General features: G+C 40.9%; 1 protein-coding gene across 3 annotated transcripts in view; it reads left to right on the forward strand.

The window, feature by feature from the left end:
* The window catches only part of LOC308332309 (death-associated protein kinase 2), a 31,666-nt gene extending 15,701 nt beyond the window's left edge, over window positions 1–15,965 (forward strand). For all 3 annotated transcript variants that reach the window (XM_080788138.1, XM_080788136.1, XM_080788137.1), the window contains exons 6-12: window positions 1,526–1,574; window positions 2,484–2,510; window positions 3,502–3,654; window positions 8,623–8,668; window positions 9,499–9,588; window positions 12,044–12,127; window positions 12,726–15,965. In XM_080788138.1, coding sequence (XP_080644264.1) covers window positions 1,526–1,574; window positions 2,484–2,510; window positions 3,502–3,654; window positions 8,623–8,668; window positions 9,499–9,588; window positions 12,044–12,127; window positions 12,726–12,806 — 530 coding nt within the window. In that variant the 3' untranslated portion in view covers window positions 12,807–15,965. The remainder of the gene's footprint in view (window positions 1–1,525; window positions 1,575–2,483; window positions 2,511–3,501; window positions 3,655–8,622; window positions 8,669–9,498; window positions 9,589–12,043; window positions 12,128–12,725) is intronic.
* The last annotated feature ends 5,247 nt before the right edge of the window (window positions 15,966–21,212 follow it).

The raw sequence follows: 21,212 nt of genomic DNA on the forward strand, positions 1-21,212 counted from the left end.
TAAATCTTCATCAACCTGTCTTACCACGCGGGTTATGTTGTGTTATGCCTTATCATAATTGTGCTAATATTAACCTTATCAGAAGGTTATTGAAGTCTATTAAACACAAATGCATGCTTGATAAATATGCCGTCACACGACGTGCATGCATGCCGAAAGTAGTAGATGTTCAACCTGGATGTGACACGTCATGAGCTTAGATCGGCCATTTGTGATCCGCTCTAATTCCGACGCCGCATTAGATGGTGGTATAGCGCAAATAGGAGGGGGCGTAATATAGAGTGTCGCAGTCCCGCCCCCTCGAGAGAGACCCGGAGAATAAATCCCGTTCATTTTCCTCATATACTTTTCAGAAAGTATTTATTTAAAGACGTTTACGCCGTGGACAAAGCCAACTCTTGTCGTGACAAATCATGACAATAAACACAATGTTTTGGGCCAAACAAATATTTGGAAATGAGAAAAAAACGGCAGGTTACAACAATTTTTTTGTTGTTTTTCTTCTTTGTAATTATTTTACAAAGATGAAAATGATTTGTCACGACTCGAGTTGGCTTCGTACGACGCTTAAAAAGGTCTTTAAATAACTACTTTATGAAATGTCTATGGGAAACATGCATTGGGATTAATTTCCTGGGCCTGGCGTCGTCATGAAAGGGGGCGGCGCCGCTAGTCTATGGAGTCCACTGACAAGGTGCCAGTTGGATGACAGCCGTGATTAAACAGCACACATGAATGTTACACCTCCCTTTCCTGTTATTTGGATAAGACTGGAAAGGACATGCAGATAACAAAATGGTCAAGAAAAATGCCAGGCGCCAGAGTGTTGTAGGCCTAAGGGAAATATTTTGGCTCCATGTTGTGCTATTAATCATTGCTATAGGTATAGGAGGATGTTTCTTCAGTAACCGAGGTCTCCCCAGCTCTCACAGAAAACAACTTATTCTGAAATATCACTTAAAACCACACCAGCTGTAGTGATTCCACTGCTGTGTGTTAAACTTCTGAACCCATTGCTCTTCAGCTAAAAGTAAACATTTGCCACCCTAAACTAGAAGCCAACAAATACCTTATTGTCCTGTAACTTGTATAGATGCGATGGGGAATGGTTTGTTATACAGATGCCTTTATTACTGATCCCTTGGGGGAAATTCAGGCGGCAGAGAGCACAGCAGTCAAAGTTACAGATAAACAAATATTAAGAGAGGTATATACAGACACACTGTATGCACCCTACACAATCATCCCGCCTGGTACAGAACACAAAGACTGTTGCCTAGAAGTACAGTGTATGGTACTAGCCAAGCAAAGCCTAGCGAAGTTTAATTAGGCTGCCTGATGGCTTGTCATTCACCTCTACCTGTTCTAACACAAACTATGCCCACGTGTTAGTTCAATTCTGAAAGTGTACTTAATGAACACTCCAGTAAAGGGAGTGTGAAGTTGTGAACCCAGTAAAGGGACTTTTCAAAGATAGTGCTGTTGCTTTTAAAGTAATCTCTCTCACTCTCCCTCTCTCTCTCAGCTCCCGAGGTGATCAACTATGAACCTCTTAGTGTAGCAGTAGACATGTGGTAAGTGTGTTCCACTCAATACTCAAACTGTACACAATATCAGCAATTTCATTAACTAGTACACTACACTATACTGTACAGTACAGTACAGTATAGACTACACTACACCACACTAAAGAGGGATCAAGGGGGCCCCCAACAAAAGGGGTTAATAATCACTTTAACCTCTCGCACAATGCTTTGTGAGCTTGTAGATGGGCTAATTAAAAAAATAAGAAGATTGACAACATTTGAGAATGTTTGAGAGTATTTGTGAAACATTTTAAGAAAAATGTCACAAAAGATTTTCATATGGGACCCCCATATTTTCATATCATGGGGGTCTGTGGCCACACATCAATGTGGCGATCCTTCACATGAAAATGTTTGCGAATCACTACGCTGCACTACAGTGTGCATTCCAGAGGGGAGGAACAGTTGGAAACGGCCTGTTGCTAAATGCTCAACAGATGTCAATTCCACTGGGACAGAGTGTTGCTTCAGGCTGTTTCCCTGACATGTGAGGACCTGCTCTGCTCTGAGTCTGAACACATGCTTTATGCTCAGTAGACACTGCAGGGTGAATCCCAAATGATGTAATGTTACCGACAGTGACAGACACCACAATACATCTGAATTATAATCTGTAATTGGTGAAAGAGTAACAAATACAGACACACTGACCTAGATTTCACTTTTTTTACTTCATTTTGACTTCCCATCTATTATCAAATTGGCTAATGCTGGAGAATATCATTCATCTTTGTATCCAATAAAAGTACCTTTTTTTATATTTTGGATTTGCTCCTCTGGGTATGCGTGCATGCACGTGTGACGCGTGTGCATGTTTTATGTTGAATTGTGTGCTTGTCATCAATCAAGTTTATTGTCTCATATCTTCTGAAGTTAAATAACGTTTTATCTTTCCAGGAGTACTGGAGTGATCACATACATACTGTAAGTTGCCAAAGTTTGCTTTAACGTTTAATGTTCCCCTTATATTTCCTGTTTAAACAAAATGGTTGACATTTTGTACACAAGTCGCACAACAGATGTGTTGTGCCTGGGGTGGATTTAGCCTCATATATAATACTCTGTATGCATGCCAGGGTTCGGGTTTAAACAGCAGTATTTAGTAGTAGTTTCAGGGTAGACTTAAACCAGATTTATGTTCCGAAAACAGCCTACAAGCTCATTGTAACGCCTTGTGATCTTGTAAATAAGTCATTTCCAGGCTACCACGTATCAAACTATAAAATCTTGTCACTATGCAAGGCAGGACATGGTCGACCCAGAGGCATAGTGGCTGAGGCAGAGCAATGCTCAAGAATGTAATGACCAACATAAGGAGCACGAGGAGTTAGAGAACTCTTGGTATATACTATACTACTAGAGCACTACAGTAGTAAACTAGTAGACAAACAGAGCACCGTGATAATCTAAGAACTGTCAAGGAGCACAAGGAACTGTGGGTTTATATACACACACAGGATAACCAGACACAGGTGAACACTACTGACAATCAACACAGGGATAGGCTGGGGGACTGAATGGAAATTTGCTAATGACAGGACTAGTAGGTCACGGCAGGCGCCTGTATTTAAACTATGGAATACATGAAACGGCTGCATGTCACTCATTACAAATGAAAGGAACACACAACTGTAACGTTAAGCCCTAACTATAACTAAAGAAATGCAAGAAAACAGGGAGACAGGAGCCCAGGGCTGTGAGAATTGTACCTCCCAGTGTCATGGTGGTGTTGTGAATGTTTCTGAAAATGTCTAAATGTTTTCACATGTCATGACCAAAATAGGGATGCCGGGCTGGAAGTGTTTATGATTCAGCCACTGATGCTGTAGCTCAACCACTTACAGTATGTTATTAACACAATCATAATGACGTTCTGGGTACTTCGGTGTGTGTGTGTGTGTGTGTGTGTCCTCAGTCTCAGTGGACTGTCACCGTTCCAAGATGATACAGACGAGGAGACGCTCAGAAACATCATCGCCATGAAGTACGAGTTTCCCAAACACTACTTTGGTCTGACCAGCGACATGGCCATAGATTTCATCCAGAAACTGCTGGTCAAAGACCCGAGGTGAGCCAGAAGCCAGATTTTATGGCGAGATGTGTTCTTTTAGTGCAAGTTATTTTTGTTGAGCAGCGCTTTGTTTTCTTTACCCATAATTATCCCCAATTTAGTTGTTATGCCAATTCATTACACACCTCCCGCTCAACACTCCCTGCTGACAGGTGCCGCTCCAGCCAAAAAGAGTACATGCAGTGACAAATATCACCCTTCCCGCCCTGGTTTCCCTCCCTCAAACATGGGTATGTTTGTATAGACTCGATACGAACATCTATACTATAGACTATAGACCCTCGACAAGGCGGATGCACCACGTTTGATTCCAACTAGAGATGTCCCGATGCTGTATTGGTCCTTTTTTGTCATATCGGGTCATATCGGTATCGGTGAATATGCCAGTCTAACCACTGATCTGACACAGGGGTAAGGGGTTGACACTATGGCAGGTAAATAAAATGTTGGGGCATGTGGAGTTTGCACAACACGAGATATATAGCGAGGTAGCTACTGTATAAACACAACACGACATCACAACACTGGTATCGGTACTCGGTATCGGTATCGGCTAACACAGAAATTGTGGTATCGGGTTCGGGAACGAAAAACGAAAAATCGGGACATCCCTAATTCGAACCCACAACCCCCACGATGGTGGGCAGACACTTTACCACCACTGTAACGAGTAAAAGTCCTGTATTCAAAATCAGCTTGAACTTAAAGGGACACTTCACCCACAAAATATATGTTAATGACGTTTAGAAGCTTTAGATCACTTTTCTGGGGGTATTTATGTGTGTAATATGTGGTTTTAGACAGAGATGCACCGATCACGTTTTTTTGCTCCCGATCCGATCCCGATCATTTGAGTTTGAGTATCTGCCGATCCCGATATTTCCCGATCCGATCACTTTTTTTTGCTCCCGATACAATTCCGATCATTTCCGATAATTCTTCCCAATCAGATACATTTTGGCAATGCAGTAAGAAAAAAAAGGGACTAAAACGGTTCCGAACTGCCGCCCCGTGTCCGAAACGGTTGAGAAATGACAGAGTTACTGTGTGCCGGTCCCTCTACTGTACCCTCTACTGTACTGTACTGGCACACACGAAATCATCATATACAGTTAATATGGGCATGTGTTTGTGTGCGTGTGCTAGGTTGCACACAGGTGGTGAAAAACAACCATGCTGTTTTCATGCTCATACCCAGTCCAAGGGACTGGCTTGCACCACTCAAAAAGTTTATTTATAGCATTATCTTTTATTCTTTTTTTAGCATATATTATTTTATTAGACATTTCTGCCTTTTCATTATTTAAAGGGGGGAAAAAAACCTTATATTGCTATTTTAATGTGCCTCATCATTATGTTCAAGGGAAAAATAATGCACCTATGCGCTCACACGTGGTGCAGAGTCGCAGCACATGCAGGGAGGAGAGGAGAGCTCCCTGGGGAGAGGAGGGATTCCGTGGCACAGAAACATTTACAAAAGTTTACAATAAAGATCTCTGCATGAGATATTATGCTTATATTATTAGAAGAAGGGTTTCTATCTACAGTCATGGATTGGACATAGAGTATTTTGTTGGGACTTTTCAGACGGAATATTTTTCTCCTGCTCCGGGTGGACAGAGCAACAACAACGAGTTGTTTTTGCTCTCTCTCTCCCTTTTTAGCACTCAAACAGCGAGTGCAGATGCAGAAGCAGATCTGAACAAGACGGTGCTTAGAAGCCTGTTGATTCGAGGTTACTCCGCTGTGTGTGTCTCTGTGTATGACGATCAATAATTATTCCACCGAGTGGTCTTTGCGAGGGCTGGATTCTCCTCATCATCTCTCTCTCTCTGTGGTTCCTTCTTTTTAAAAGTCGCTTTAAGCGTCGGTTGTTTCAGTGCAGCCGCTGCCGCTTGTTGTCGTTAGCTTTCTGCTATTAGCCTACTAGCCACGCAAGTTACAAGTTACGCAAGTTACGCAAGAACGTCGCCATTCGTAGCAAATCTACAAGATCACAGCGCGTTGCGAAAGCAACTCTTTGTGAGCTTGCAGATCTGCTGTTTAGGGCCAACGTCACTGTCGTGCGCTAAGTTTTCCTAGGAGCAGCAGCAAGAGGCTGCTTCGAGAGGAGGATGTTTTGTTGTTATTAATTATGAACCAATCTGTATTAAAAAACAAAACTAAAGACTCGGGAGGATGACTTTAAGACTTATAGATGGTCACGTTTCTTCTGTAACGTTAAATACAATTAAGAAAAGATTTAATAAAATAAAATAAAAAAATATTTAATAAATAATTTTTTCCCGATATTTTTTTCCCGATCCCGATCTTTTGAAAATGACGTGATCGGGCCCGATCGATCGGGAGGCCGATCGATCGGTGCATCTCTAGTTTTAGATATTTTAGATTGTAGCAGTGAGCCTGTTGTCTCTGATGTCATGGACACTGGTCTCACTACCTTCCTGGACTACAATTCCCATAATTATTTGGTGCACTGCTCCTCCTTGTGGATAGGGGGGAGAGCTGTCTTACTGAGACAACATGTAGTCCAGGAAGGAAGTGAGCCCAGTGTCCATGACATCAGAGACAACAGGCTCACTGCTACAATCTAAAATATCTAAAACCACATATTACACACATAAAGACCCCCAGGAAAGTGTTCTAAAGCTTCTAAACGTCATTGACATATATTTTTTTGCAAAAAGGGTGAAGTGTCCCTTTAAGTACAAAAGCATTTTAATCAAAATATACTTCATTTATAATATAATGGTCCATTTCACAACTGGATTGTAATTAGTAACACATTAATGTGTTCATCACTTTAATGTTGCAACTGCTTTATTGCAGCTTTCCTAATTAACCCATTCTGACCTGAGATCAGATTCATACGAGGTTTCCACTGGACACACACTGGTCTGATGAACCCATTCTGACCTGAGATCAGATTCTGAAAATGTCAGTCGTTCTTCGATTTTTCAAAAATAGCAGACCTACAAGCTCGTAGCGCGCCACTCGGTGGCGCGCTACGAGCTTGTAGGTCTGCTATTTTTCAATAGCTAAAGCATAACATGATGCTGACACCAAAACGGGTTCCCGTTCAGAATGGGTTAAAGCGGCTCCAACTAAGCTCAATCCCATAACAACCACAACCACCACTCCTATCGCCATGGTTTCACAATCAAACCCATCCACATGAAACACATATCGCCGTTGTCGGGCCAGAAACCTAGTATCTCCAGATTTCAAACTTTTATCGCCTTTTCCCGCTCACTGTCTGCAATAGGGCCGCCCTAGTGTAGTGGTTATAGAGCACATGGATCGATTAGCTCACAACGCATCACCATGCAATGCATTGTGAGCTTGTAGATCTGCTACTTTTGCTAAAAAAACATTAAGAAAGTGGAAGTGGTTAAGTGTGTCTGTGGGTTTTGGAAATGTTGAACCAAAGTATTAAAAAGAGCTTGTGACTAAATAATAACGGATCAATTGGACGAGTTCTCTTTTTTTTCATTTCCTGAAAAGTAACAGTCTTGGACATACAAGGTTTACACCCGGCAACGGCAATATTAAAATGACTGACAGCTACAACAGCAAACATCCCAAACCACTCTCTAACTCCAATAACAACCACGGCTAACACATCCGTGAAACAGTGAGTGTGGGCGTGCACCCGAGGCATGCTGGGAGCTCTTCCCATGCCAAATTGGCGCACACACCCCGGGACGATACAGTATGAAGGCTTCAAGGCTTGTGAAATGTCAAGGATCTCAAAACAGGCCTTTGTTTGTTCAAACATCACCCCACACACACACATATACTGGCTGCTAAGCCAATGGTTCTCAAAGTGGGGACCGGGGACCCCCGGGGGTCCTTGAATGAGTTCCAGGGGGTTCCCAGCTAAATCAATTAAAACCACTTTAACCCCTAGTTAACACCCTGAACGGCATAAACTGAGGTCTCCGTCCTATCAAATCGTTACGCTCAGCACCCAGGACGGAGATTAATAAAAAAACTGAACATTAATCATTTCATAACCGAGCACACTGCTCCTACAGGCTGGGAGTGCCTGTTGGGCAACATTCAATGTCATTTCCGGTTAGGATGTCATCCAAAGTGGTCCACCTCCATTATAGTGGATGAGATCGAAAATATTAAAACGTGAATAACTCTTGATCTACAGTAAATCAATGCTTCCAATTCTAACCAAATTATGTTTTTGACGGCCCATCGCGGTCCCGTCGTTTGTCGCGTTAGAAGTAATCATAGCTGCCGTTGTTCTAAAATAGACACGTCACCTTTCAGGGGCTGCCAGGCTATCTGTACCGCTCCATTTTGATCCTGGATAGATCTGACAGCTGAATGTCCCCTGGCTTTTAGAATAAAATATTTAACCTAATGCAAATAATCTGGCTGGTATGACTGTGTCACTGTGATGATGATGATAAAGCAGTGAGCTGTTATCAAGCACACAGTGGGCGACACTCAGAATACAGTGTGTGGCAGGCATCAGCTCTTCATTAGCATCTTGTGTGTGGGGCCCATGGGAGTTGAATTTGTATCCAGACAGACACACACACACACACACACAGTCTGGTGGTTTGGCTGACAGCGACAAAGGGAGATGCAGCCTCAAACTTTTGTTTTGTTTATTTGCCCAATTAAATGTGAAAAGTACAGTCTAAGTCTACGAAGTGGAGGAAGGAAGGAAGGAAGGAAAGAAAGAAAGAACCCCATAGGGTTATTCAGAGTCCTCTCCTTTGGGAGGAGGGTTGACATTCACATGGATTAAAGTTGTAGCACAGCAAAGTATGTAGCACCGCAAAAATAGCCTAAGTACAAGAATTTGCAACATTTGAAAGACATTTAATTCACAATCAAACAAGTAAATAACAAAAAATATATTTTTCCATAGATAAATAAAGTAGATTCTAATAGATTCTATCTAATTGTGTCTGTCTGTCTGTCTGTCTGTCTGTCTCGCAGTGAAAGAATGACTGCAGAGGAAAGTCTCAGTCATCCCTGGATCAAGGTGAGTCTTGCATAACATACAGGAGTGACGTCAATTGTCCAATGTGTTGCTCTTCGTTCACTTTAGTTGCGCGCACGCACACGCACACACACACACTGCCCACCCCATGACCAACAACATCTCCACCATGCAAATGAGCACAGGTCCAGTACATTTTGCAGACCGTTATTTACATATTTTCCATTCCACCTACAAGGAGCTGCACAGGGCTGTGACTCAGTGAAATGCTAATGTAACACTCTGTTCAAATTGCATTTTCCTCCCAGTTGTCAGTGGTGGAAGATGTACTCAGATTTTTCTTCCCTCTTAAAAGTAGCATTGCAACAGAGTACTCCGTTACGAGTAAAAATCCTGTATTCAAAACTTCACTAGAGTAAAAGTGGAAAGGTATTGTCATCAAGATGTACTGTAATTACAATACCAAAGTAAAAGTATTCATTATGCAGTACTAGTAACATTATGCAGTTACTATTTAGTATAATCACTTTATTGTTGCATCTGCAAGGTGGGACTGACTTTAACGACTTTATGTGCTGCTGTGTAGCACAACCAAACTCATACACCATCATGTATCACTACGATTTGTATTAATAATCTAAATATGTAAAGTAACTAAAGCTGTCAATAAATTCAAGTGGAGTACAAAGTACAACATTTTGTCTCTGAGATGTAACAATATAACAGTATTCATAATAAAATAATGGATATACCACAACTGCCAATTGTTATGTCAGCCTCTGACTGCACATAGGTCTAACTAAAACAATGCAGCAATAATGTCGAACGGTGTCTGTGTTTGAATACTGACGCGAGGAGGTGCTCTCTTTCAGCCAATCACGCGGCAGCAAACGGACAAAAGAAACCGCTCCTCCATCAACATGAAGAGCTTCAAGAAGTTCAACGCCCGACGCAAATGGAAGGTGAGTGTCGGTCGTACTCCTGAGAACAAACTAACAAGGTCTTATTATCTTGAACCGTTTCGGTTCAGCTGGTCCAAAACTAGCCTGGTAAACCCTCCCTGTCGCAGAATTCAATTGAATGAAAATGAAATTGTATAAAAAATGAAATTGATGATGCTGGTGTTCATACTTTGGGAGGTGAAGCGGCAATCAGTCAACGGCTCAACGCCAGCATGAAATTGAATATGAGGATAGTCCAAAACTACAATATGACGCCATTCAGAGATTCCAGTGGGAGGGATAAGGATGCATGTTGGCTGTTTGTGTTCCCTCCGAGATGTTGTGACTGCCCTGGTTGGGCTACTGTGATTAGTCATACATTGGTCTCACGTACATTATATAACTGGTCGAAGTGTCTTTGAGCAAGACCCCTTGTGGGCAGCGATCAGCTCGATTGAGCAGAAGGAGCATGTAGGAAATTATTATTATTATTAATTAATATGATGAATTGATAACGTGCCGAGTAATGTTTTATGCGACAAACATGGAGAAAGTGCTGAGTAATGTTAAATAATTTGACAACCATAGAGAAAGTGCTGAGTAATTCTGAAGTCAGTCACTTCAGTTCAAACTACAGGGTACAGACTTGTATTATGAAACAATACCGACTCACTATGAAAACTAACTGTTACTCTGGTGCCACCTGCTGGCCTTATGTAGCATTACACCAAGTCCAGCCTTTCTAATGCACTTGTTTTAAAAAAAAAAAAAAATGTTTTTTTCCTCCACACTGGGCAGATGTACAGTATCGTTTTACAGTGCTGGCCCAAGGTTTCTGGGCCCCCTAAACCAGTGGTTCTCAACCTAGCCAGGCCCCAACCTCCAAAATAATCATATTTGAACTGGGGATTCCCCGACCCTGATAAGCACTTGGAATTGTAGGTGTTGAGGCATTACATTTTATCTGACTAAGTTCCATAAATAAATACAATGTGAAAATAGAGTGTTGTGAGCTTGTAATTTTTGCCTCTTTCTTATATTATGACAATTTGGCCAATATTTGACAATTTGTATAGTTTGTTAATTACCTTTGATGCAGTAATACTATTTTTTTCTTAAAAGGGTCTTAAAAGTCCTTAAATTGTAATTTCACTGTAATTTGGCTGGCCCACAGGTTGAGAACCACTGCCGTAAACTAAGAGGGTGCCTCATAGTGTCTTGCTCGAAAACTACCAGTGGTGGACAAAGTATTCAACTCCAGTATTTGAGTCCAAGTATAGATATTCCTGGTCTAATATTACTCCATTAGTTGCTCTGTCAAATTTGTAGCTACTTGGGTTAAAGTGTTACTCGCTTTTAACCCATTCTGACCTGAGATCAGATTCATACGAGGTTTCCACTGGACACACACTGGTCTGATTAACCCATTCTGACCTGAGATCAGATTCTAAAAATGGCAGTCGTTCTTCGATTTTTCAAAAATAGCAGACCTACAAGCTCGTATCGCGCCACTCGGTGGCGCGATATGAGCTTGTAGATCTGCTATTTTTCAATAGCTAAAGCATAACATGATGCCAACACCAAAATGGGTGCCCGGTCAGAATGGGTTAAAAGGGTCTGTTTTAAAGTACAAGCTTTTAAAAATACTTACCCGTATTGTCCCGAATCAGACGTCTCTGATTAGAAGACAAGCCCCATTTTTTCCAAGACTCATTTGTGGAAAAATAACATTGAATGTCAAATAGTCTAGTCCCCGATTAGAATACGACCCCGATTTTTAGGATTATAGGATATTTCCATTGAAAAAAAAAAAAACGTTTTATATTCAGGCCAATTGGGCAAGTATTCAAAGTACTAATTCTAAAGCACATTAATTTTTTTGATATTGATGCAATGCTGTGTTGAAAAGTTCAGAAATCCACAAACAATAATTGTGAAAATTACAAACTCACATGCAGCCTCACAAAATGTTTTCAAAAGTAGTATTGTATTGGCGAAAGGGACTTTCTGTGTGGAGTTTGCATGTTCTCCCCGTGTCCCCTAGGGTAGGTAGTAGGTAGGTACCCTCACAAAAATCATGCAGTTATCCTGGTCTCTAAACTATACCTCCCCCTGGCTGGCCAGGGGGAGGTATCAGGCCAGCCAGGGCGCCTGATGGAGGTGGAAGGAACTGGCCGGAATAACGTGTTTCTTCGACACGCTACGTCCGGCCTGTTTAACCCTCTGTCAGGTGAAAAGGAGCTGCCCCCCTAGGTTGGCAGGAAGTGTAGCGCCTAGGATTACATTAGATAATTGACACTGGGTGAAAAAATGGGTTGCAAAATCGTGGGTTAACAATTTAGAAAATAGATGGAGATGAAAATGATATGTCTTATAACAATGGTGTGGGTTTAATAATAATAATGCTGTACTTCAGCTGTCCTATATCATGGTGTGGATTTTATGATGATAATGCTGCATTTCTGTATGATTACAGATGTCCTATAACATGGTGTGGGTGTGTAATCGTCTGCGTCGGTTGAAGTTGCTGGGTAAAAGCTGTGAAGATGCCGATGATGAGGTAAGACAATCTCTCTCACTGATAAAACATTCTTGTGTTTGAAATGTATAAAATGAAGGCTGCAGCATACGCCAAATCGGCACAAGAACTGGTTTGTCCAAGCGAATTTATAGAGGGGTTTGTTGAGATATCATTCACAGCCTGATTTACACCTATACCTTTATACCTAAAAACATGCCAAAAATTGTGATAATTAGTGATAATTAGAGATAACAAAAATCCCCTAATTTTCTTTGTCTCCAATATGTCAACAAAATAAATCAATAATTTTGAACCTGGCTTTATCCGATCTTCAGATTTATCGTCCCGAAATGTATGCAAATTAGTGCATATGCCTAATTTGCATATTGAAACATATAATTTCAGAAAACTTGTAATACAATAAATCTTAGTTTTAATATAAAGAATCAACTGGAGCAGTTTCATTGTGATAGCTATTAGTTAACTTTTGTTCCCTATTCACCTGCCATGTCACACCTTGCGTGTGCAGTCTGTACAAAGATCATTTCCCCACAACTTTGAAATGACTGGGACCCATGGAGTTGACTCATACACTGACTGATCTCATGTTTTCTTGTTTTTAAAAAAAATGTATCAGAGACAATGTGAGAGTGACCTGGAGGACAGTGAAACCAAGCCCGCCTCTCTCATCCGACGGAGACTCAGCAGCAGCTCATAGAAGTGAGCAGCAGGGGGCACTGAAGAGCTCACACATGGCTGTGCTGAGAGAACCTGTGGCCCTTTTATTAGTGGTGGATAGCCAGGTTGTTTACCAGCATCACTACCAGGGTGTTTATGAACTGGGTGAGTCGGGATCCAAAAGCCGGAAAAGCAAGAAGTTCTGACCGGCAAAGGGTCGCAGACGATGAAGAAAAGAGGACCGGTATATTATTTATTACACCAGTTCTCTAACGGGCAGTCGCGGCCGTCGAGTGGAAGCCGTGCTTGACCAAAACAGTTACATTTCAGGAAATGGAAACAGTTTTCCAATGGATCAAGCTCTTGTTAATACTTTTCATTGGTTCAATTACAAACCCACTTTCACTATTATTTTTTGTTTAAAAAAGAAAAAGATATAGCAAAAATAGCAGATCTCCAGGCTCATGATGTGTCACAGTGCAACGCGTCGAAAGCTTGTAAATTGCCGAGTTTTAAGTAAGACACTAATTTACAAAACAAAACATGAAAAGTTGAAACATGGAGATATGAGGTTTCTGGCCGACAGTGATGCACAGTTAGGTCGTGCAAGACCTGGTGTTGGGCTCCACAGTAATGAAGACTGGACTCTGAGCCTAAGTATTTTGGGACTTTTAAACTGTTGAAGTGGAATGGACTACAGCGTATTGTTGGTCAGTGTCTGACTACATGCTTGGTGCACTTCTAGTAGAATGGGGTGGTGGTGTTACGAGTGATTATTGCACATTCCTTAAAGGACCATACCGGTCTAATTTTGATTACATTTCTTTCCCATGTGTTAAATAGCTCTGTATTGTGATAGTAATTATTGCCGTGTAGCGTAACAGAGGTCTCCCCCGTCTCTCCAGGTCTTTAGTCAATCATACAGGATACAGAATAAACAAGTGAAATTTGTATCTGGAACACTATCAAACTGAAATTTCTTCCTTCAACAGTAGTATTTCATCTAGTCCTCCGGACTAGATGAAACCCACCTGAAAACGTATTGTATAAAACAGCTGGGGAGACCCCTGATACTGAACACACACAATGATTAATCAGAATAGAGCAAAATAATTTCCCCCGTTTTAAAATAGAAAGAGACCAAAAAAGGCAAAGGTGTACATCTCAAAGCACATTTTTAAATGTCATTCATGTTGAAACGGTGTTGGGAAAACACTCCATGAGTAAAACAAAACCACTATGCCATTTATTTTTATATGAAATTACTATTTAAAAGTTGCACAGTGATATCAATACACAAATGCTTAATTTCAAACACACATTTGACATTTTAGAGGCTTTTAACAATACAGTGTGGGTTTGAATAAAATAATTGTAAACAAAATTACATTCTGCTTATTGAATATGGACATACAAACAGGACATCTCCAAAAGCATCTAAAAAAAATCTAAAGCAACCTTAGGGGAAATTGGGAAGGATTTCAAAGTTTGATATTGATAGTGGACATTTTAGGGACAGTGGTATGGTCCTTTATAATGCAGCTATAAGAATGAAACAGTGTTAGTAGTGTGTTCTATGGTGCTAGACGGATTGAAGCTAATAGAAGAATGAAACGGTGTTAGTAGTGTGTTCTATGGTGCTAGACGGATTGAAGCTAATAGAAGAATGAAACGGTGTTAGTAGTGTGTTCTATGGTGCTAGACCTTAGAGTATAAGTGCTAGACGGATTGAACAGGCCAGGTGGAGGTCATTAGAGTGATTCATGTTGTTGATAGGGTTGGGATGGTTTCTTAGCGGTCTGATTCCTTCCCTTCCCTTTAACGATTCCTATAATGGACACTTACAGGTCTGTAACCCTTGAAAGTGTACAAATGGACCCATAAGGGTCCATTTGGTTCCATTTGTACACTCTGAGTAATGGTGGTCCTTGAAATTAAAAGGTTTGAGAACCACCGGTAATTGTAATTGTATCGCAGACGTGAAGTCCACACACCGGCTCTTATCGGACAGTGGGATAAAACACGGTTCGTGGAAAACGTCTCCAAAATGTGATGGAACTGATTCCTCCGGTTCCAGATGCCAACTCTAGTTGTTGATGATGTGCACTACAGGTAGACCAAAGCTCAAGAGCACAACTGGAAAAGAAGTCAAACTCACTCACTGCCTCAGTCTTCCATTATATTCAAAAGATAGCTAAAGTATATTACAACAGTAAAAACTAATTATCCAGGAGATGGGTGGTAGCTTCCAGGATTCATTTATTAAAATTGAACAAGGCAGGGTACACAGTATAATTAACCACATGAACCCTAGCATCCCTATTCTGGGGGCGAACATTTGGAAAACAGCCGAACTTGATCTACACGCTTGTAGTAGATATTCGGCAAAGAGATCTGCTGTAGAGGTGGACAAAGGTAATGGGCCTAGTACAGACCCCTGGGGGACCTCGGTCATCTAAATATAATTAGGTTTAAAGGGGCAGTTCACCCAAAGAATGACATATTTTCTATCAATTACACACCCCGTGAAGCTTTGAATTCATGACAAACTTGTCGAATTCCGAATCACTACAGTCGATTTTGACAAGAATATTACTTTGGCAGGCCTTGATGGCGTTGAAATGGCTGAAATGGCTTGGTTGCATGAAAATAGCCGATCACTTACAAGTAGTTCTACTATTTTCAGAGCGCAACCAAACATAAAATGACATGCCTTTTAGTACGAATTGGATCTCTTCTCCACTAGTCCCTCCCTAATGTGTTATTGTGTTGACAAACTTGTTCATATATTTACTCTTAGTTATAGTCGCCGAAAATGGTTTTGCTTAGTTGACCGGGGCCGACTGGGTCTTCTTGTATTTCACTCTACACTAAAATCTCCGACGGAAATAGCAGATTACAAGCTCAATGCTTCAGTGCGTTGAGAGCTTGTAGATCGGCTATTTTTGCCCCAGCATAAGGAAGGTTTTGTGGGTGTTTGTTGGAGCATGTGGTCTCAATATGCAATCTTGCATCCCGCATGTATTGTGTAATCTGCTGCATGATCTATTCTACAGTATATGGCTAAATGATGCATTGAATTAATGTTTATATTATGTTTGTTTTCACAAAATTGCAATACCTGCATTGTAAGCCAGGTCACAGTGGCATGATGTACACACTGTATGGAATGTGACTAAAATATATTTCTGATATGCAACCGAACGCTTCTGAATCAATTTGTTTTGAAAGGAGGGATATTTTCTGCTTCTTCTTTCGGTCGTTATATCAAATAAAACATTTTGAGATGGGGGGGTCTGCCGTAAAATGTTGGGGTCCTTTACACAAAAGAAAGTTTGAGAACTGCTGATTTAGGAGGCATTTGTAGAATGGGGCTCATGTCTTATAACCATTCTTACCACCACTAGTAAAATGTCTTCTAAACAAAAGGTCTGTTCACAACGATCACGATAACTATAACTTAAGGATCATGATGTGAGTGTCCACACTGATGAACAGTCAACTTCTGTGAACAGTGGAAACACACACTGCACAGTCCAGCTGTGTCAGCGGCAGAGCCCACATGGAGAGAGAGAGCGAGAGAGATCTACACCTCTGTGCTGCTGAAAGACTAGGGTGACCAGACTTCCCAGTTTGGCCGGAATTATCCCGGTTTCAAGCTGGGTGTCCCGAGTCCAGACAAAACACCAATATGTTTTGCACTCCGTCCGTGCGAGTGCGAGTGCGAGTGTGAGTGTGTGTGTGTGTGTGTGTGTGTGTCCATCTATTAACAGCTAATCTCTGGCACCGTTAACCCGGTCGGTGCCAAATTTTCCAACGATGAACCTCTGCCCCAAACTTTCAAGAACGGACTGTTATAGCGCCGTCCTCCAGATTCTGTCCAAAGATTACGCAAATCGTTACACACTATCTCTATGTGTTCAAGACGGATTTGTCCGATATATATTATATTCAATCCCAATTGGCTAACATTGGCTTTCAAAGTTTGCAGGATTGGCCCTTTTTGAACAAAAAGCCTCAAATCACGAGCGCAGCGTGCAATTTACGTGAAATCTTTCACAGACTTTCCTACTAGGCTGAGGAATATATCCCACCCTTTTCACATTGGCCCGTTATAGCACCACCAACAGGTGGATTTTTGCAAAACTTTTATTTTTAACAAAATACCTGAAATCATCCAATTGCTATCCAAGGCATAAGAAGAAATGGCACCCTTTTCACATTGGCCTATTATAGGTTGTGGCCTCCACCAGGAGGCCAGAACCTGACCTGCCCTTGTGGAAACTTTATCTAGTTCACTATGAAATTGTCCCGGATGCCAGAATTGCAATAATAATTAGGAATGCTCCGATAATCGGCCACCGATTCGGAATCGTCAATTTACCCTATCTGGAGAAAACGATTTTAATTGACACCATTTAAGTGGTATAAATGTCAATCAGATATATAGTATATCATTTTTCAACTTTAGAACAGGCCTAAACATATACACACACACACCGGTATATATATATATATATATATATATACACACACAACTTATGTATAGTTATCGTGCTTGGTCTGAATGGCATTTAAAAATAAATGTTTATGTTTAATAAAGACTCACATTCTTTAGGAACTCTTATGACGAAGTCCACCAACTTGTGCTTGTACTGTACATCTGCTCGTTGTGGAAGTTTGTGATCAGGAGGCTGATGTCGTAGCCCTGTAACAGAAACACTGGTGATGATAACCTACAAGGAAACCAAGGGCATGCCACCCCATAACGTTCAGGGCATGATCCACCACTACAAAACTGGTCAAACATTGGGCAAATTGTCAAATATTATAAGAAAGAGGCAAGAATTGTGAAAATAGCTGATCTACAAGGTTGTAGATCTGCTATTTTTACAATATTTATCTGTGGAATCGAGTCAAACTAAAATGTAATGCCTCAACTTCTACAATTCGGTGTTTGTCAGGGTGGGGGGGGGGGGGGGGTCCCCAGTTGAAATGATTAGGGGATCACAGCCTGAAAAGGTTGAGAACCACTGGTTTAGACAGATTCTAGGTTTGACATTTACCTGGTATCCTGCTGTAGTTACTTTGTAGCAATACATTGTTTCTTTTCTTTTATCATTTATCCTGTCTTTTGCCAACTTAAATTCATGCGGTACATGGTTTAGACAGTTTTTGGTTTAGACTAGTCATTGGTTAGACCAGCCATTAGTCCTACAACTACAACCTATCTCAAACCCTCACCCTAAACCTCCCACGGGGCAGCACACCTAAACCTAACCTTAACCCATGTCTAACCAATGACTACTCTAAACTAAGTAAGTATGCACCCACTCTGGGGTAAGAGAGTCTGAAAATTGCCTAAATTGTAAATTATGAAACGGATGTATGGAATGATTTAAGAGAGCTATTATTAAATATATTGTCTTTAGCTGCATAGTATTACATGATTGGTTGACTATTATTAGTTGACTATTTGTGACCACTTGTGAATGAGAGACAGGCGGAGAAACATTTCGACGGGTGCTGGATCAAAATAATTGTGTGAAATAAACTGTAAAAAATAGACTGTCTACACACCATCTTAATGCTGCCAAATAAATTAATATTATTATTTTGAGAGCATTAACACAGTGTGCGAACCGTGACTATTTAATTTATTTACCTCCACTGGTTTCCTTCTTAGGATGAAGACGTTCTCTGCTCTCATCATCATGAAGCGCATGCATTTATGAAAAAGGATCTTCTCAATCTCATCATCGGCCTGTGGGCACAGATACATTGTGTTTAGTAGTTTTATTATTTTTGTTACTATGTGTAACAAGATGGAGTCACCCAGTACTGCTAGTATCACTATACGCCACTCCCAATTACAGGGTGGGAGACCCGAAAAGGTAAGTGTTCAGTTGAGTGAACAATGATGGTCGGTTGTTCATGTACATAGAACTTTATTTAGAAAAGTACACAGTATTGGCATTTAATAAAACATTTCCAAACGTCACCAATATAGATTGCAAAAGGCTTAATTAGTACTCAGATCATAACTTGGGTAAATAACTGTACTGACTGAGATGTACTTTGATTAATTCCAAACACACAGTTAACACAGCAAATAGAAACCACTCTGAGCCAGATGTAATTGGCATAAACGCTTCAAACACAGCTAAGATCACTGCAAAATAATATCAAAAGGCCATAAACACAGCAAAAGGGGCAGTAATCAAGCGCCAGTCTGCAGCATAACCATTAACCAAGTATACGTCTGTCTTTGAGGGTAGCCGATTACAGCAGTTGGTCAAGACAGCATGAAGGACTCGTTAAAAGCCACCTGGGCTATTTCAGTTATATATATATATATATATATATATATAAGAATAAAAACTGTAGCAGCATAGAGTTTAAAAACCAAAACAAAAGGTAAAAAAGAACAGCGGTTCAACAGTACACAGTCCTGTAATAGAGCAAACATTGAATTAGCCTCACAATTTATCCTGGGTCTAAAGTGCTTGTCCTAGTTGTACTTAGAATACAATTTGGGCATAGCCAGCATTAGCATTACACTAGTACTATGAAGTGCATTCAAAGTATTTATGCTTTAGTATGCAGGTTAGCACATACCTAGCCCCTCTCGGAACCCTACATAAAGCTTTTATGAAATTTGATTGTCGCTTTAATCAAAGTGTCAGAAACTTTACTACATTTGGGTTCTGCTTGCGGGGCTAGCACATACCCTGTTAACAGGTGTCAGGGCATGATCCCAGGTTGTTTGTACTGAGTGTTTGCTCGTTCAGAACACCATCTGTGTAATATAAATGCATCATGATAACTCACATTTTATACATTATAAAAAGACGTAATGCTGTCGCAATACAGACGTTAAGCCTACCTCTAGACTAGTATATTATGAATAGAGAAGACACCCGAGTTCTCCTCCCATCCACTTGCATTAAGTTGCTCAAAAGCGCATGAGGCGATTTCACTCCTCCTTCCTGGTAGGAACAGAGTGCATTCTGGGATGGATTTGCCTCAAACACATGAACGCGCTGCCGTTGACTATCATTGTGCCGTTTGTGCGCGTTCACGTATGAAACATTCGTTCACGTGTCATGGCCTCAATCACATGAACGTGCGCAATGATAGTCAACGGAGCAGCGCTGGCTCGAGCTGCAATGACAAATTCGGCCACTATGTCCATTTCGCCTCAGGGTTTCCTCTGGGTGCCTTCTCTATATATATGTGTCACACAGACACACACACACTAGCAGCCTCTCGTTCCAGCTCGTGTGTGTACCACGCGCACACACATACACAGGGCTCTCGTTCACAGCGTCTATCAACGAGATGAGCATTGACATAAATAACTGGAACACCATTTCTTTAGATTCAACGGATTGTTTGTGCTGTCGCCGTACGAGGCAAGCCTACCTTTGTTTATAGCAGCCTGTATACCAACACGTATACACTCACTGACAGGGCTGTCCGCTCTAAGTCAGAGCTCCACCAACGTCTAACATCTACATCTACGTCTACTTGGGAGGTTGTCTACATAAGTCAACCTAGAAACTAGGCAGACAGCACTATATTAATTAAAACTACGGCTTACCAGGCTCGACACTACGAGTGGACACAAACATGAAGCGGCGCCAGACAACTTGAACTGACGCCGGAAGTGGGCATCCTGGGCAATACGGAGCTTCACCCTATGCCTGACTAGCTACGTCATATGCTGAGCTGAGGGGGTGGTGCTAACGAAACCCAGGTACCGGTATCCTCAGTCACACTGATTACATATGCATGGCCATTTTTAATGGGATAGCAAACAGGACATCAGTACTAGTAATGCAGTGATTATCATCTTTTATCATTTCAAGGACACACAGTTTGATATGCATTATTAGTAGTAGGCCAGTGGTTTTCAACCTTTTTCATATGAAGGTCCATTATGTATTAATTCAGCATTTGCATTACTATATATATATACTTATACAAACACTCAACAACATTGATGAATCTCTCACCATTTGAGGGTTATCCATTTTATTTAGGAGTGTTAACAGAAAATAAATTAGGGTGATTGCAGAGGAGGAAAATGTCTACAGAACAAATTAACATTGAAATAGCATCTACAGGGAACTTTCATTACAAACAGAAATGTCAAAACATATTATGCTGGTAGTAATAAAAAACGAATAAACATGGGAACTTTCAAAGCTGCAATCCAGAACTTGTTTCAACGAATTAAATGCTATTTGAACCAATCTGTATGTTAATACAATAGAACTACCGGTAGTATTACACTGGTCCTCAAACATTTCCATGTCACAATCGATGTGACCCCAATCTGAAAAGATTTTGTGCCAGAGGCCCCCAGAAGAGGGAAAAAAAACATACACACACACACACATATATATATACTGTATATTGTATATGAGAGCTATTTTAAGAC

The sequence above is a fragment of the Protomyctophum bolini genome (genome assembly GCF_963924005.1).
Source record: "Protomyctophum bolini genome assembly, chromosome: 17".
Lineage (NCBI taxonomy): Eukaryota > Metazoa > Chordata > Actinopteri > Myctophiformes > Myctophidae > Protomyctophum > Protomyctophum bolini.